Below are 18595 nucleotides of genomic sequence, written 5' to 3'. Positions count from 1 at the left end.
GGAGGAGTTATCGGATTTGGAAGGGGGGGGGGGGGGGTTGAGAGAGCCCAAAATGTGAAACTACACAGTTACAAACTGAAGTTGCCATGGAAGGAGGTGCTTAAGAACCTAAAGGAAAACGAAACCTTTGAAACAGGATAGCTTGTGCAAAAACAGAAACAAAATCAAAGAAACAGATAAACAAAGGTTTAATAATAATTGAATGAATGATAAGAAAGTTATAAGCATTTGAAGTTTAGATCATTATTGTAATCTAGATCCTCCCATTTCACTGAAAATGCCTATTTTATCACATCTATCAGTAGATCATGTATTCTAAATCCGATGGCAAATAATACAGTTTTTCAAAAAAAAAATACGGATGAGAAAGAGCAAAAATATAGATTTTCAGGGTATTTTATAGTTCTTCAAAGGGAGAGTTGTTCTCGCAATATTCAAATACTCATAACTTTCTCGTTATTTATCCGGTTTTTCTCAATCTTGTTTTGATCTTATTCTTTGATTTCTTTTCTGTTTCCACAAAGGCCAACTTGTGCCAAAGGTTTAATTCCCCTTTAAGAGCTAGATGGTCCTCTGCCATAGGGGGTGCATGCCTGCATGGGAACCGGAATTTATCATAAGAATGGGGGTCTTTGAGTATAGACTCCTGAAATGAGGGGCTCAAGAAGAAAAAAAAGTGAATAACATGATACACTTGGCAACGGATGGCAAAGCCTGAAAAGGGAGATTAATTGGAGGTCTACGAGAACTCACACCTGAAATGAGAGGCTTAAAAAAGGGGAAAGGGGTTAGTCAATGGAAAAAAAAGGAAAGCCTGATATGCTTGGGAATTACATATACATATTGCTATTTTACGTGAGTAGCCGCCCCACCCCGATGTTAACACCTTCCTCTATTTATGTGTTTGAAAGTACAGCCACAATATACACTATTGGTGTTAAGTTGACATTGGCAGGCTTACCTTTTTTGCATCTACGCTGAAGCCAAATTGGCAACGTCTGTCACCTGTTGGATATGAAACAAATATCAGTTTTCATTTTGAATATATGTATGAATATGCACCTAAAATGAAAGTTACTTTTTATTTTTCATTTTCATTCAGAAGATTGAGCAAAATGCGATTTGCTCCAAATCGGATTTGCCCAGTGGTGGCTTTAGATCTTTTGATACACCGTCCAGGTCAGTACAAGAACCAGGTCGGCGTGCTTGACTTTTGCTGGGCATAATTTTTCTTTTGCACCCCACCTGTTCATTGTGGTTGGCATTGCTCATTCATGTCAAAACATTTCTATATGTTTACTTTTTTCTAATTGACTTTTAATCTTACACACACTGTCTCTCTTTCTCCCCCTCTTCGTCTCTCCCTCTATTCCTATAATTCTACTATTTGTACAAAAATCGTAAACATGTGGGCGCTGCCGTTGTGGCCCAGTGGAATAGTCATCGGACCTTGAATTAACGGGTCGTGGGTTCGAATCCCAGCCATGGCGTAATGTATTTGGTCGTGTTTCCGATTATCTTCCCATGCTTCCCTGCTGCCTGAGCGTAAACCTCACACCATATAGCTTGATTATAATAATCAGACAACTGTCAAAAATGACCAATACTGAGGAAAATGATGGTTCTCCTGTAGTCGTATACCAACATACCAAGGCAAATATCAATAGGACAGAAGCAGATAATATATAAAGTGATAAATTCAGATAAAAGTAACAACAATAATCCTTATTTACCCAGGGTAACAAGTTCAGCTCTCGTAAACTGTTCTCTAAAGGGTCCCTCCTTAACGTAACATAACGTTAGTCTCGAGCGCTTGACAAAACAGGAGGTACCTTTTAATTTTTTTTATTATGACGTTCCCTTGGATCGAACCCACGACCTCCCGTTCAAAGGGCGTGTGCTCTACCACTGAGCCACCATGTTCGCTCGACAAAGAGTAAGGCATATAGAGATACATACCACCAGTGATACATGGTAGTAGGATGTTTGGATGATCAAAGTCTTCTTGGGTAAGGACGAAGCATCCACCCAAGAGGTCCCGTTGTTGCTGTTGCAATCCGTTGGAACGGTAAAAATAATACTGATATCGGGGTCTGCAGATCTAAATCAAGAAAACAGAGATAGTTATAAGAAAGATAATTTCTTCTAAATTGCAGCTAACAAAATTTCTTCCTAACTGTTGTGTACATTATTTTGTCATTCAAACTTTTATACTCTCACTAAACGAACAATCTAACGGAGTGATTACTTACAGACATGCAATGTGATAATTTTGGTACATAGCCCCAAACATTGCCAAAGTACAGATATCGCATATTTTTGCGCCATTGCAATGAAAACCCCCGATGGATAGACACACGCGAATGATGTTGTGCATGAGAGAAAATAGTGGTATCTCGGCGCACTTTAATTCGAAAGGACAAAAAGGAAAAATAACTGATAATGATATCTTAAAACTAAACATGAAGTCTTACAGGGGAAGATAAACCTGATAATGATTTGTAAAAGCAGTAAACTTGAAATATTGCTGAAGGTTTAATGAAGTAAATGGAATTTTAACGTTATGTTTTTGTGACGTCATGGAACAGCGGAACCTCAATATCTCGTGTGACATATATTCTCAAAAGTTGTTATTTTCAAAAAAAAAAATGAAAAAGCATTTTTTTTGCAGTGTATATATTATTAGACACATCATTTCATACTCCTTTATATACAAATATTTACCTCATATTCCATTAAAATGAATTTATAGAATTTACATTACAGCTGTTTGCAAAATGGTGTCGCAAATGTTACAATTTTGAAACTGTGACTCCCGTTATTTGATGGATATTTATTAAGCACACACCAATATTTTTCTTAAACCATGCTTATATTTTTTTTCTAAAAATCAACTCATCTTCAGAGTAAACATCCTGCCTAATCATGCCAAGGAAATGGTTTCACGCTTTTTGAAGTTCATTCCCTTTTTCATGCTGTGAGGCCTATACTGCTCGGTGAATATGACAAGCAATGTACTTCCTTCCTGAGTCTCATGCTGGGGGCATCTTATTATGCCCATATTTTCCTTTCCATTTTTTTTGTCTAAACAGACACCCCTTCGGCAGATACGGAATTGATGAAGTTCATTGTACTACAGCTGTACGGAAATGGACACTTGGTTGAAATCTGACAAATCAATCAAATTCTTCAACCGGCCTTTTGAAATCATATTACTTAGATTTGTATTCGTCTATTTGTATAGTTCAAACATGGGGAAAGTCTACACGGTCAGTGAAGGCAGAACAGTTGTATTTATCTTGGCTTTTATTTTCATTTTATATCTTATTTTATAAAATTGCCTCATATGTTATTATTCTTATTAACTGGGTTTAATATAACCTTTATGTATTTCATTTTATTATTGTATTCATAACAAAGTACAAGGTTTTAATATTGCACATTTATCCATCATGTTAGATGCTCAATGTGCCTCTGCATTACCCCGGTTAAAGTGATTGGTAAACATTGGTTTGACTTTTAAAAAATCTGAGCTAGAAGGTCACACTTGTTACCTGTGTCTGTGATATGTTCCAAAAATGAAGCCCAGAAAAAATTGCGTTCGAAAATGATTATTTAGTGCTTCAAAAGTTGAAATATAAAGTGACCGGAAACACCATCTTAATTTCATCCTATACACTTATGTGTACTATTTAGGTGTCTATAAGACGCCTATTTACAAAATCGGGGTTTACCCCTTAGTTTTAGCTTTTCATTCTCAATAATGGTTGTTTTCAGGGTTTATTAGTTCTAATACATGCACTTGTACACATGTTTCATCTTGGATTGAGAATTTTTTAATTCGGCTGCTCACAAAGTTAAATAATACCTTTAAGCTGGACTAACGAATCTGGTGTTCACAGCTTTAATTACTTATCTCTTTATCAATTTATTTTTCTATTTTTATCAATGTATTCATTCAGTTTTCATTTAAAGAATTATCTATTTATTTAATCACTTTTTAAGTTTATTTGTTAATCTACATGTATTAAGTTATTTTTACTTTGCTTTATCTTATTTGATTATCATTGTTATATTTTTTTTCATAGCTTAACTTTACTCATAATACTTATTTTCAGTGTGATGATAATGAGCAAGTTCGGTCGGACAGCTTTCCGGGAGAGGCCAGTATAATTCGGACGTGACTCGGTGAACGATTAAGTTTCCTCCGAATACCAATAATTGAATTACCCTAAAAGTTGATTAAAAAACGTATTTATAATGACAGGCAGTGGTTATGGTGTACTAACGTCCTGGACATATGGTAAAGAAAAGGTGGTCTGCAACGAGATTTTACTGAAACCTGTGCTCGAACTCTAATAAGAAGCTGTACTCTCAGCGCTGAGAGTCTCATGTTAAAGTTCAAGTCCTCCCCGGAAAATCAAACAAGCAAAAAGCTAAAAATATCATTAAAATTGGAAATTAAAAAAAAAGAACCTTAAAAAAAATTTCAAGTATCGCTTATTTTTTCCCCACAAAACACTTATATGCACAACTCAGTGACATGCGAATGAGAGAGTTGACGACGTCTCCCATGCACTTGCTATTTTTTTTTCAATTGTTTGAATTACAATATTTAAATTTTCACAGGTTCTATATTAGGGTCCAACTTCCATAAAATGGAACTTTGTAACTTTGTTTCACAGGACAATGAGGATGAAATAGAATACTTATATTTCCTGTACAAAATACAAAAGAAATAATGAGTGAGTGATGTCATCAATCCTCTCAATTTCATACTTAGAAAACATAACTACTTTGTGAACATGGTGAAGTTAAGCGAAACCTTTGTTGTTGTTGTAGATTGGTTTTTAACGGCGCTCTCCTTAAAAAAATACGTGCGCCAATCATAATTATCTGATCTCATGACTTTGATTTTTCTCTTCTAGTATTTTCAGTAGATAAGGCCTTATATTTTAAGAGATTTTGAGAAATATAAAAAAGTTCATTAAGAAAGAAGAAAAGTAAAAACGTTCTTTTTTACAGCCAATTTTGATGAATATTTTAATTGTTGCGCTTGTTGAATTCCTCTATTTTTTATTCAACTAAACTTTTTATTGGGGTGGACATGTCCTGTAAGGATTTCGTCAATATACGTCCCTCGGAGATGAAGTATGTCTTATGTCGTATGCGTGCAATTAAAATACACATGATTTGTTAACGACTCTTAATGATTGTTTGAAGAGAGACACAGGCGTATCGACTAATGTCACATTTGAAACAAATCTTTCAAAATCAAACAGGAACTCTCATTTCCTTGATAATCTACTCTTTCGTGAAACGACATACATAATTGTGCTATGGTCCCTTCATCGCTAACTTAACAGAAAGAGTATGTGCTTTCCTGTCCATTTGATGTGTACACCATGCCAGTGTTATGCAACATACCTTGATTCATTGTAAACAATCCATATATATGTATGCATGCATTAATTAATTGACGTTTACAATAGTGGATGATACTGTACCTATCGGTTCCACTACGCAACTATTCCAGGTTCGCAATGGTTCATACTTGTTATCATAACTGAGGTTAGACAAATCCAACTATAGAAATAGATAGATGTGGTGTGCTTAAATGTTTACTTTGGCAAGTCACTGAATTTGGTAAAATAGATTAAATGAATGGAATCGGTAAAAAGTTTAGATAAATATAAATATGTCGAGGTATCTCTGACGTGTCAAGAATGAGAGTTTAAAAGAGGTCAGGAATAGGCTAGCACTCTGGGAGCATGGCAAATCACTTAATCTCTCTGTCTTGTTTCTTTCACTCTTTTTTTTTTTTGGGGGGGGGGGTTAAACCATGGATAAACCCATATATTATCTCCTGTGCATCCTTCTTTCTTCATCGTCCGTCCAATCTCAGCCTGCAGCGGTAGGTGACCCGGGAAGGGGAGAGGGCAGATTCGCAATTTCGAGAACGAGAATTTAGTATACACGCTTTAAGACAACGCACCTACGCACACCACTTTTCTTCCACGATCTCTCTTTCGCGTTACACAAAATGATGACGCTCACAATGCTAATTAGAGCCATACACTCTAAGAACTGAGACTAAACAATTACCCAATAATGGGTAAAAAGTGAACATGCATGTTTGCTGGGTAATTTTGTACCCCAGTACTAGTACTTAGGCGAAATGATGCATATTTGAAGAGCAAACTTAAACTCAACTTTGCGTAAAATATCACAAAATATGTGGTATCGTTTTACCCTACAAACAAGCATGTTCCTATTCTACCCCATACTGGGTGAACTTTTTGTTAGAGTGTAGAATCTTGGAGCTTGAAACTGCAGCTTCCCCCACACACTTTATTTCAACAAACGTCTACACATAATGTAAAACGGCCGTCTATTTTTTCGTGTGGTGACCCCCGTAAACATTTCAAAATCGGTACACGATCGATCCCTAGTTACTCTTCTTTCTATGCTTCCACTCAATCTATCTCATTAAACCCCTCCTCCTATCTTTATGCCTACATCCCCTTCTCCCCAACGCACACACACGACTCTTGGTTTTTCCATTGGTTCCCATTCCCACTTTCCCCTCTCCCCCTTCTCTCTCCTTTTCTCTTTCTTTCTCTCCCCTGATCATCAGCGTCAAGACAGGTACTTATATTATCAGACAGGGCCATTTCACGTTCTCACCTTATTTGCGAGGTCATACCAGGGATACAATCAAATTAACAAGTCATTGACAGTCGGCAAAAAGTACATTTACCGGGTCCCTCCAAAGGTATCGTCACTTCTGTCAAGAGTCCGACTGATATATATACTATGATCCGGGGGGGGGGGGGTGGGCACTTCCATTGACGAATGGATACCATGCGTGACCATGGGGTCTCGAAAAGCAACCTAAAATACGTATTTTCCTTATTCTGAAAATGCACCCCTTAACTTAGTATTGGCGTATGAAACCCTACCCTTAACAAGTACTGGAAACAAAAGGGAATCCTTGGCAAGTATTCCCTGAACTGACCCCCTAAACGAGTAAAGTGATGTTTTAATTGTTATATCACGGTCGGTCTTTCACCTAATTTGGGCTTATTTAAGCCCCACCTCGCGCAAATCGGACTCTAAACACGTAGTGTTGGGCCAAAAAGTACATCAGGTATAAATCTTTTAGTCCTAATTTTCAACCCCCCGCAAATTTGACCTATTGCTTTCCTAACATATAGATACCCTTTTTTCATCATTTTAGTGTTTTTGACACCCTTATTACGTTACGTACGTAACGTGCCCTATCTTGAAAAAGACATCCTTTTTTTTTTGGTCTCGCATGGTATCCACTTGTCAATGTAAGTGCCCCCCGGGCTGTGATCGCTTTGAGATGCGTCGATCCTACAAGAGCGGGGAGGGGTCGATAATTATGTTACCCATCCCCATGATTTTGACAACTTGAAAAAAATCACAATACGAAATACAAACAAAGGTTTTATTACGTATTGGAGGGCACTATAAACCATTTTACATCAGGGATCAAATTACTATTTAATGATACACATAAAAAAATTACAATTCTGTATTGTAATTGAGTGCCGAAATTTCGGACAAAAAAAAATTGGCCCCCCACCCCCGCAGCCGAATCAGGAAAATGGTTGGTGTACTCATGGATCCTACTGCTCTGGTTGTACGATACCCCATAGACTAAACCCACTAGGTCTCATGGCCCTGGGAATCGGGGATGCTGGCAGTGCTTCAGCACCCCTTATTATTATCATTATTATAACTTTTTTGTGGGTGGGGGGACCCAATAACCTTAATTATGGGACGAGCCCCACCTGTGATTTCATCTTGACGAAAATCCCTGTCCTTTTGTAGGAAATTTTTTTTGATTTGATTTGCTTGTGTGTGCATATATATATATAGACTGTCAAATGCTGTGTGGAATGTGATATTTGCTGCTCATTCTTTTAACATGTCTCAAAACAGATGACTTATAAATATAATGCTCTAGAAATCTAAGAACCAAAATAAGCATTATTACTATTCTGCCGTACTTTGGCAAAATGAGCAAATAACAAAATATCATTTGTTGTAAATGAGCAATGTGTGTTCGTCATTTACACAGGCGTCAATGCAATTTAACAACATATTTTCTTCAATGTCTTTCCATAGAACGATAATTTCTTCCCCAAATTTTGCCTGAATGTGCAATATGCAAAGGGCGTTTCAAAAAGAACAATAACTCAAATTTGATTGATGTGTCACTTGCTTCCTTTTGCAAAAGTTTGGAAGTATATTTTTTTCCTCACCACTAATGATCCATTGGGTCCTCCGCTTGACATCGCCGCCCCTAACCACTGGTCAGATTTATTAAAAATTTGTCGATCTGATTCCGAGAAATCATTACCTAAAATGCAAAAAATAGGGGGGGGGGTGGGTAGAAATGTTACATCAAATGACACTCATCGATAAATTGGTATCTACTTTAACGACACACTGTAGTTTCCCTTTAAAATGTTATTTACATATCTGAAGTATCTATTGGTGAAAAACCAATAATGATTCTTTTGGCTCTCAATTGAGAAGGAAAAGGGAAAATTTGAAGTGGGCAAAATTCAAATAATTCAGTCATAGGAATTAAGCCAAATAATATTCTTGCAAAGTTTTCTTGTGAGTTTTGGAGCCGAAAGAGAGAATCAAATTAAATACCTCTCTTTACAAAAATCTTGTGCATTGTATATTTTTTTGTGTGTGTATCAGGACCATGATGTGAAACAGCCTCGGCTGATCATGTTTTATCGTGATCCTGAATAAATATGTTACAATAAATAAATGAAATAAAATTAAATAAAACAAAGTTAATAAATAGTTAAGCTATTTATATTTACATGTAACAAACACTTTTCATTTCATGCCTTAAAGATGATATTACTAATATTCAATCTAAAAGTATAACAGTTTTTAGTTCCATTGTACGGTAGCCTAAAGCATAGATCTTACGACAGGAGTCTCTCTAGACAAGCAGTTTAGCTCCTAGTGACTCCACCACTTCGTGTAATATTATTTACTGTTATAGCATGTATTATAATTTTTTTATGTGGAAATAAAGATATCATAATATAATGATGTAATATAACATAATAAAGTAATATAGATATAATATACATGATATAATGATATAAGATTCAACATTCTTTCATTGGTCAATGTACGGATGCATGTCTTTTACAATAAGTATACACAAGGATAAAAAACATAGTATACCATAACAATATCTAAATACTTTACATTAACGATCTTAACGAATCCTTTATAACTATCTGCAATTATTTTGATACCCCTAAAATTTATAATGCATGTGGATGACGATAAAAGGTCTGTATGATGCTATAGTAATCACCAAAAAATTTCTTCTGAATTCTTATTGATTCAATCAAATATTTGTGAACTTCATACTTATCCACGGTAGTATTGATTATTTTAAAGTCAATATTTAATTCAGTATATAGTGTATATACATTTGTGTTACAGTGTTTATATCTATATAATTTTGTAGAATTTTGCTGATTATTTTACTCTATTTGTATTATATTACCCTTGTATAAACTCTTGATAGGGGGTCTACATTTTACAAGCTCTGCTTTTCAGTAGGCCCCTCCACTTTTTTCATTTCATTGCTATACGTTTCAATCCTGCATATGTTGTGCATTTTTTTTTGTGAACATGATTTATTACGAAATCTACTTTGATGATTGTGGAATATGAATATATCAATCAATAAATAAATAATATCATTGATTTTTCCTTGTAGATTCATTTTACATTGAAAGCTAATATTACTTCTTAAACATCCCAATGTATGTTCAAATGATGCAATGACAGAAAATGGGGAAGTACACTAGACAAGGAATTGTTTATCAAGTTTATTGTGACGTACCCCGAGTGTCTAGTTGCATCTCAGTGCAATTACCAGCCAGTGACGCGTTTTGATTGGTGAAGGAACACTTGTATGCCACGCCTCCTCTTACAATGTCAGTATAATTGGATTGTCCCTTGGGAGCACCAACAACCAACCTGTCAAAGAAAAAAAAGATTGTTCATAAAAATGAATGAACGAAATAATAAAACTGTGGAATTACAAGCGCAAAAGGTGGACGCAGTATCAGAATACACACTAAGAAATAAAGTTTCAAAATTGAACCCGAAAGGTTGATGCAAAATCAGCACCCCATGGGTTCAAAAATTGAACCCCTGATTTGGGGTTCAAAATTGAACCCTTTGGTTGGGGTTCATTTTTGCATCCTGCTGGTTCAAAACTGCACCCTAAATTTTAAATTGAAACCCTAGGGGTGTAGTTTTGAACCCGCAGGGTGCAAAAATGAACCCCAACCGCAGGGTGCAATTTTTGAACCCCAAATCAGGGGTTCAATTTTAGAACCCATAGGGTGCTGATTTTGCATCAACCTTTCGGGGGTTCAATTTTGAACCTTTATTTCATAGTGTGTTTTTGTCCCCCCGAGCATTCTAAAATATTATTGCATGATGAATAAACAATGTATATCATAAAAATTAATCATATTCTCTATGTTTAACATAAAATGTAAAGAAAAATAGTGATTATATAGTGATTATATATCATTTCAACGTTTCTCAATTGTTGCTTTTCTCTACTATTTCTGTTTTTTTTTTTCGGGTTTCCCGTTATTCAGCTTTGGTGTAAATTTGTTTTCTTTCTGTTCATTTATTGATATTGATTATTTATTATCGTTTTAAATCAATGGTAATTACGTGATTTTTGCGTGAAATGGCTTAAATTTGTATGGTTTTTACTAGATTTTCCTAGTTACTTCGCCTCTAATGACCCTCCCCACACCCCATTTAGGTTCATTGTTAAAGGTCAAATCTACCCCAAACAATGTTGAATTAATTATCAAAATTATTATATAAAGTTTTGACATTTCAAAGTTTGCTTATTTTCCACAAAAGTGATATGCACAACTCAGTGACATGCAAATGAGACAGTCTTGTTTTTATTGTTGGAATTACACAATGTTTCATTTTTTACAGATTGGACAATGAGGACCAACTTCTTGACCGAACCATGTAGTTTTAAGCAATGCTAATTCCACATCTTCAGGGGTGAATTAATCCTTGCTTCACTTGACAATGAGGAAAAATTTAGAATACTTCGTATGTTTGATAATAAAATACAAAAGAAATAGTGAGTGGATTACGTCATCGGTCTCCTCATTTCCATACTGACCAGGATGTGCATATAACTGTTTTGTGAAAAATTTATATGCGCCACTTTAATGTGTAATAATTTTATTATTTTACATCAGATTTTGATGAAACAAAATCCAGTGTTATGCTTCTTGGATTTTTCTCTTTTTTATCAAATCAACTTTTGTTGGGGTGGAATGTCCCTTTAATTGTAACGTTTGCTTTGCCTTGTGAAAAAGTGTCATGTAATTGAAATTGATTCCTTGCCAATTAGTGTTGATAGAAAGCAAAGATTCGAACCTTGAACCTTTGAACTGAGTGTCAGGTGAATGTACCTGTTAATTCACCTCGTCAGAACATCTGCATGATACATTCAGCTTTGATCTGAGGAGATCGAGGTAGATTAGGAACGGGAAAGGAACAATTAAAGGAGTAATCACTTGGATATTTTCGTGATTACCAGATTACGAACTGAACATCGATCGGACTTAATGGTCTATTGTCTCGAAGGCCGGAATACATAATGGTTTACCACCAACCCTCAGACACAGCTTACGTAACAACAGGTGGGGGAAAATGTCTGTCACAATGATGACTAATTAGTCAAATGTCAACAATATTCATACGAACAATTATGATAACTCATTACTCAGAGTTACTAGTATATCCCTGGCTATACCCCTTTTACATTCAAAGTGAAAATCAATATTTTGGCAGATGCGAGATTATGGAAAGTCGTGGCACGTGGCATTTCTTTGCTTTCGTGTCTGGGTATACATCATTCTCCCAATATGTGTTATAATAATAATAAGTGCATTCAGCACATACATTCGTTTTCCGAAGCTTTGTTATTCCGAATGTTCAGATATGACGAAGGTTCGTTATTCCGAAGATTCATATTTCCGATGGTTCGAAATTCCGAAGGTTTGTAAGTCCGAAAACGAAATGAGGTTCGCAATTCCGAAGGTTCGTTAATCCGAAAACGAAATGAGGTTCGTAATTCCAAAGGTTCATTAGTCCGAAAACGTAATGATTAACGAACCTTATTTCGTTTTCGGACTAGCGAACCTTCGGAACAACGAACCTTATTTCGTTTTCGGATTAATGAACCTTCGGAACAACGAACCTTATTTCGTTTTCGGATTAACGAACCTTCGGAACATCGAACCTTATTTTGTTTTCGGACTAACGAACCTTCGAAACAACGAACCTTATTTCGATTTTGGATTAACGAACCTTTGGAACAACGACCTTATTTCGTTTTTGGATTGACGAACCTTCGGAACATCGAATCTTATTTCGTTTTCGGATTATCGAACCTTCGGATAACGCACCTTCTGAATAACGCCACAAATGTTCGGATTAACGGACCCTTTTACGTTTTCGGATTAACGAACATCGAGGTATAGGCAATTTACGTGTTTCGGAATTACGAACCTTCGGAATAAAGAACCTTCGGAATTACGAATTGTAACCCATTCATATACTTCAGTTACTATGTGCATACACTCAACTGCGCTTTGATACTCATTATTACCCCCGGCTGTAGCTAAGCCGCATATTAATAGGCGCTAAAACCTCACTTAATTGGGTCGAGTGAAGCACAATGTGGATAAGTTTCTTGCCAAAGGAAATTACGCCATGGCTAGGATTCGAACCCACGACCTTCTGCTTCAAAGTCCGGAAAGTAATCCACTGAGCCACAACGCTCCTGATGCAATGAAACGCTGTTTTGATGCATGCAGACAAATATGTGTTTTCCTTCTCGTCTTTCCCAATATAACGAACATCGAAAAAGCTACAAAACTCCTTAATTCAAATGGAAGCATGTGTTGTGTTATGAATGAAACTGAGTTTCATAATTCATTACTTCACATAATACACCTAATATTATTTTATGAGGTATGCTTACCATTTAGGCAGCGTGGCCAGTGAAAATAATCCAATTATGCCAGAGGAGCAGCCGAAATTATGCTAAATCGCGAAAAAGTATGCCAATCAAAATATAAAAAGGTTATCAAGCTAAATTTTAGGAGTGGGTAACCCAAATTTTTTGACAAGCCAGAAAAAAAAGGTTATCAACCTAAATTTTAGGGGGAGAATGTGAAAATTTAAAACAACATGTGTGGGGGAAAAAAGGTCAAAATTATGCTAAATATGCTATTATCATGCAAGATTAAAAGTCTAATTATGCCAAAATTATGCCAGGCATAATGCTGAAAGGGTTGAAATTATGCAAGAAAGCATAATTATGCCAGTTCTGGCAACGTTGCATGTAGGGGGTATTATTTTATTCTACTGCTAAACATGTTCGCAATTTCCTTTTATAGCAGATACGCTTGTGGAGATTTGTCAATTTCATTAAAGTTTTATCACGGTTTACCGGTCAGAATAATCATCAGCCATAAAATAAGTCCACGGTTCGAAAGCTGAAGAATAATTTATTTTGGATAGCCAGTACCGCGCGTACCTTCAGGAGATATAGGCTTCGACATTTCTATAATTATATAGTTTAAAGTAATGTTCATTGTGTTCCACATACTACATCAAGTCTCCATACAACCGGAACATCAAAGGGAAGTTGGAGAAAAGATACAGCAACCAATAAACAAATAAAAAAAAGCAGTGTTCTCAAGAGAGTAAAAGAAAACGTAATTTCACAACATCAGATAATACGATATAATCAAACCCTCCAGATTTGACCTTGAAATATCATAGAGGTATAATTTCTAGTGGCTAGATGGGTCATCTGAGCTGGCATTAATTTTTTTGCTTTAATTTACTGTTTTTGTTTTATTAGAAAGTGGTTGTTAATTGTTTAGCCAATTGCGTGTATTTTCTGATTATGAAGTAACCTTCGACCATTTTGTTCTGTTTGCGTTGCAGAATTGTTTTCTGCGCCTCTTGACCCCGCCAAATGCTCCTGTGTAGCTCCGCCCCCTGCGTAAGTGAGCACCCAATCGGAAAGTCTGTATAAAGTCAAGGTATGAAACTGAAATCTTTCAGGCAACCCCCATGGCCGCTTTTTGGATTGGAAAGATAAAGGTCCTATCTAGTGGATCTTTTCATCTTATTATCGACTATTGAGCAAGGGAGCAATTAAATGTCTAGAAACTTAGTGCTCGTCAATGTCAGTCGAATGTCGCTAGAAAAACTATTCATTTGATATTCATTGCGGAAACATCCGTGTTGATATAACTTACAGAACCAACTAACAATTGTGATCCCCCTTCCTCTCGAATTAAACAGCCTTTTCAAACAAGTGATATAAGCTTACTGTTGGACATACAGGCGAAACAACATAGTTGCATATGCCGTCTTCTGGTTAAAAACAAGGGGGGGGGCTGGTTTTATAAATTGTAGAACAGCTTGTCAGCTTGTCTCTGGTCTAGTATATTAGTAGGATCGTTTTAAAACTTATAACACATATACATTTTGATTGTAGTTAAATTTGGAGAGCCGTTGCGCTATGACTATTATCATGATTATAATTATTTTCATTAAACATTTATTGGCAAAAACACTGCATGTGACTCATATGATTTGCCATTTCTTACGTATTCGAATGAGAATATAGTTTAATCCTATAAGGTGCACCTTTTATGAAGATACAATAATTTACACCTCTGCAGCGAGGTTTGTGATACAATAAAACTATACTGTAGGTATTGATAGAAGTTTCGTTGTGAATCAATTTTTATGAAAATCATCGGCCTCCCGTATTGAGGGTCCTCGGAAAATAAGAGGCCTTTGCCGTCTTAAATATTTGTTAGACCATGGCTTATTAAACACGTGATCTCGACCGCGTTCAGCATCGATACAAAAGTTATGAATCCATGTATAATAATGAATAAATAGATAAAGGTATAATTAATGATTCAATACATAAAGAAATGAAGGGCGATCTAAAAAATGAATGGATTGAAGAGGCAATGAATAAATAAAAGGAAGGGGAAAACGAGAGGGAAAGATATTTAAAAAAAGATTTGAAGAAAAAGAAATGTTAAAGGGGAAACAGAAAAATGGGGGGGGGGGTAAATAAAAGTAAAAAAAGAGGTGGTTCAAAAGAAAAAAAAGTAGGGAAGCAAGCAAACAAGAAAAAAAATAAAAAGAAAGAAAGGATAAGAGCCAGGGTGAATCAGCTATTGAATTGATATTATAGCCACCGAATCGATTAGGGTAAGACTTCAGAAAAAAAATCGATTACCAAACTTTACTTATTTTTACAAACTGCTTTTCAAGACGTTTTGCAACATGTAGACCAAGTCTGCCCTCATAACAAGTTCACTCGACTTTAAAAACGAAAATAAACTAAATGGCCCAGGGAGGCGGGATACCACAAACGTAATTCACCGCAGGCACCATCCCCTGGAAAAAAAAACACATTTCACGATAATGACCTTCATTTCGGAGAGAAAACTCTTTTTTTTTTGTTCTTGCTTGTTTGTGCTCGTTTTGAAAACCAGCACCCCCTTCAAAATCGTTTTCAGGTTTTTGATCAACCAAGCAGAAGAATGAACTTTCATGAAACTCAGATATAAATTCATGCATTTTCCCTTGCTTCACAATAGGGACGTTATCAACATTATTTTGTGAGAAAGCCGACGATCTGCCGTTCCGTCATCACTAATTCTTTCTTTATTTTCTCTTCAATTTTAATCATCGACCAAAATAGTTGGACGTACCCTTTAAAATCGTAGCAGTAACACGTAACAGTAACAAAATAAATAGTGCACAAACAGCACAAGATTCCGAAAGTTAAATATGCCCATGCAAATATAATTACTTCAAATTAAACATATCCTTAACTTTCTTAAATTCGATGAATTATGCGATTTCACTTTGATTAGATTTATTTGATTTGATTATAGAGACTCTCCATCTTGAATCAAAATATGTTTACATCGATATATGAAGAAGGTTATGTTGTTTAAGTAGGAGATCATGCTGTATATCATTCGCGCAATTTTTTTAAAATTATTTTATAGACAACATATTGACAATATCTTTTTAATCGTTTATGCAATACCCGTGTATTTTTAATCGAATTTCTGAAACATGCATATTTCACATTTGATATTTAAAAAGCAGTGTTGCACTTCTTCCTTTTCTGTCTTTGTGACACATTTTTGGCGGGGGATGGGGTTTTTGTACGAGCTCAAACACTTTGCAGCCTTTGTGGTGAACCTCAAATAAGATAAGGACTGCAGCTACGATTTTTTGATAAAGGGGAACTTATTTAGATATAGGCCTACAATCAAACTCATCAGCCGTCGTTTAGTGAAGGTAAACCAGACAATTAACCCTCTTCACCCACTCAATATCCTTCCGCTTCTCTTTAACTTAATTAGACGGGGAATAATTGAGTAATTGGAGAGTTACGCGCGGTTGCTCCATGCATATCTTCCGTTTGCTTTTTCTTTTTTAGTTTTCCCTTCTCGTATACCCTTAGGGATTGACAGGTGATGAGTTTAACAGATTACATTTAATTGATGATCTTCCGTTTTTTCTGCAACGCTAAGACCATGTCTGATTTTTTTCTAGGAATCTTAATATATTTTGTTCTACAATTTACATTTTACCCCTTCAACAACTATGATAACACCACCATGTCGTTTGCAATTATTCTTGTCAAACAAGTTGTATAGGCCCATGTCTTTAGTTTAGTTTGGGGCTCATTTCAACCGAAAGAATGGATAATTTGCCCCGGTCGTCAGATCCTTGCATGCCTACCTACAACGTATGTACTTTCTCCACACCCTGGGGAGCATTCCAGCGAGAGTTTCTCGAATAAAATGTCAGGTATGCTACATAGCATGCATAGGCTTTCTTATCATGCCACGTACCCTACACGAGGGTGGAAAGTGGCAAAGTGTGGATTGACACCTTGCCAAAGAACGCTCGGCCTCGGTGGGATTCGAACACACGGCCGTCTATCACAAGGCGAGATTCATAACCCTTATTCCATAATACTTCCCTTTCACTATATTATTATTATTTTTTTTTAATTATTGTTTGGAATTCATTAAGTTTTTTATAATTTTTTTTTTTTTGGGGGGGGGGGGGTGCCTGGATAGTCCTTTTCTTTAATTCTCCTTTTCTGGTTCTTTCTCAAGTGCACTGCGGTAATGACCTCTTGTTTCCCAAAATTTTTATACTTTTTACTATTTGATTTCTTGTGTGTCTTCTGATTTGTTTAGAAAAAAATCCATGTTTGTGTTTATCTATATGTCTACTACCATGACTACGGTATTTTGCGAAATGCCGTGTATATGACAACCTAGTTGAAAAAAAATTATTTCCCAGGAGGTTTTCACGTAGGAGTCTGAAATGGCTTTCACATAATCTTGATAATTTTTTTCATGAGAAAAGATTCAAAGTAGAAAAAAAGACATGTTTCAAGAGGTTTATAGGATAATTGTTCCTCGAATTAGGCTGATAATCCATGTTTATTATGTATTTACATTAGAAAAGTTTAGATTTCCGTTTAAATTCTATCAGCATCATTTTTCCCAATGTCTAAGCTCAAAGTTGATACCAAACTTAGCTGCCCGTTTTGATGTTAGAGCCGAATTTACCTGAAACAGCATCCCCAAAACGGTCATTTTCTACCGCGCAGTCATCTCAGCGCATCGTATGGGATGTACATTGCCATTCATTTTCGCGCGGCGAGGTCGATTCCCCTTACATAAATATAACATGAATTCCGGGCATAATGTAATCAAAATGAAGGTTGATAGCGCACATAAGTGCTACACACTCCTCTTCCAGAGATAAAAGTTTGCTGTAGAATAATTTCAGCCAAAGCCCTAATCATATTGATACATTCGTGGCATTGGCGGCGGAAGCCAGCAAAATTAGGCGGGGTCCACCTGAAATTTTGTGATGGACACAGGTATAAAATTTGACAAGCCAAAAAAAAAAAGGTTATCAACTAAAAATTTAGAGGGGGACTGTCCCCCAAAATAATTTTTTTTTTGGGGATCTATCCCCATCCCCCCGCTTCCGCCGCCTATGATTTGTGTTGTTATACGTTTTACCAAAGTCTGCACAATTTGAGAAAGCACGGTAAATATTTTCAGACTTTAAAGTATTCTTTTATTTAACGATCATTTTGTTGCCCTAAAAATATTTTCAGGATCTCATACACAGTGTTTAAGCATGCGAGAAGCATAAACCAACATTCATTCAGGTCAATCGTAAATAAAGTAATACATACATGTAACGCAAAGTTTATACACTATACATTGTTAGCATATTTGTCTTTTCACAGATATGCTATAGCCAATCAAAAAGTAGTATGAAGGGGACGTCATATCGGCTTTAAATTATATTAAGTCCATTTGACGCCCAAAATTTCCCCTAAACAATGTGTTAAAGTAAACAT

General features: G+C 35.9%; 1 protein-coding gene across 1 annotated transcript in view; it reads right to left on the bottom strand.

Moving 5' to 3' along the window:
* Positions 1 to 18595, bottom strand: part of LOC121426041 (integrin alpha pat-2-like) — an 83023-nt gene that overhangs the window by 57880 nt on the left and 6548 nt on the right. The window contains exons 2-5 of the mRNA XM_041622173.1: positions 9923 to 10059; positions 8295 to 8392; positions 1960 to 2101; positions 962 to 1005 (exon numbers count right to left, since the gene is read on the bottom strand). Of these exons, the coding sequence (XP_041478107.1) occupies positions 962 to 1005; positions 1960 to 2101; positions 8295 to 8392; positions 9923 to 10059 (421 nt within the window). The remainder of the gene's footprint in view (positions 1 to 961; positions 1006 to 1959; positions 2102 to 8294; positions 8393 to 9922; positions 10060 to 18595) is intronic.

Source organism: Lytechinus variegatus, chromosome 13 (genome assembly GCF_018143015.1).
Source record: "Lytechinus variegatus isolate NC3 chromosome 13, Lvar_3.0, whole genome shotgun sequence".
Classification (NCBI taxonomy): Eukaryota; Metazoa; Echinodermata; class Echinoidea; order Temnopleuroida; family Toxopneustidae; genus Lytechinus; species Lytechinus variegatus.
The sequence above is the reverse complement of the archived record's forward strand: the minus strand, read 5'-3'. Positions and strand labels throughout refer to the sequence as shown.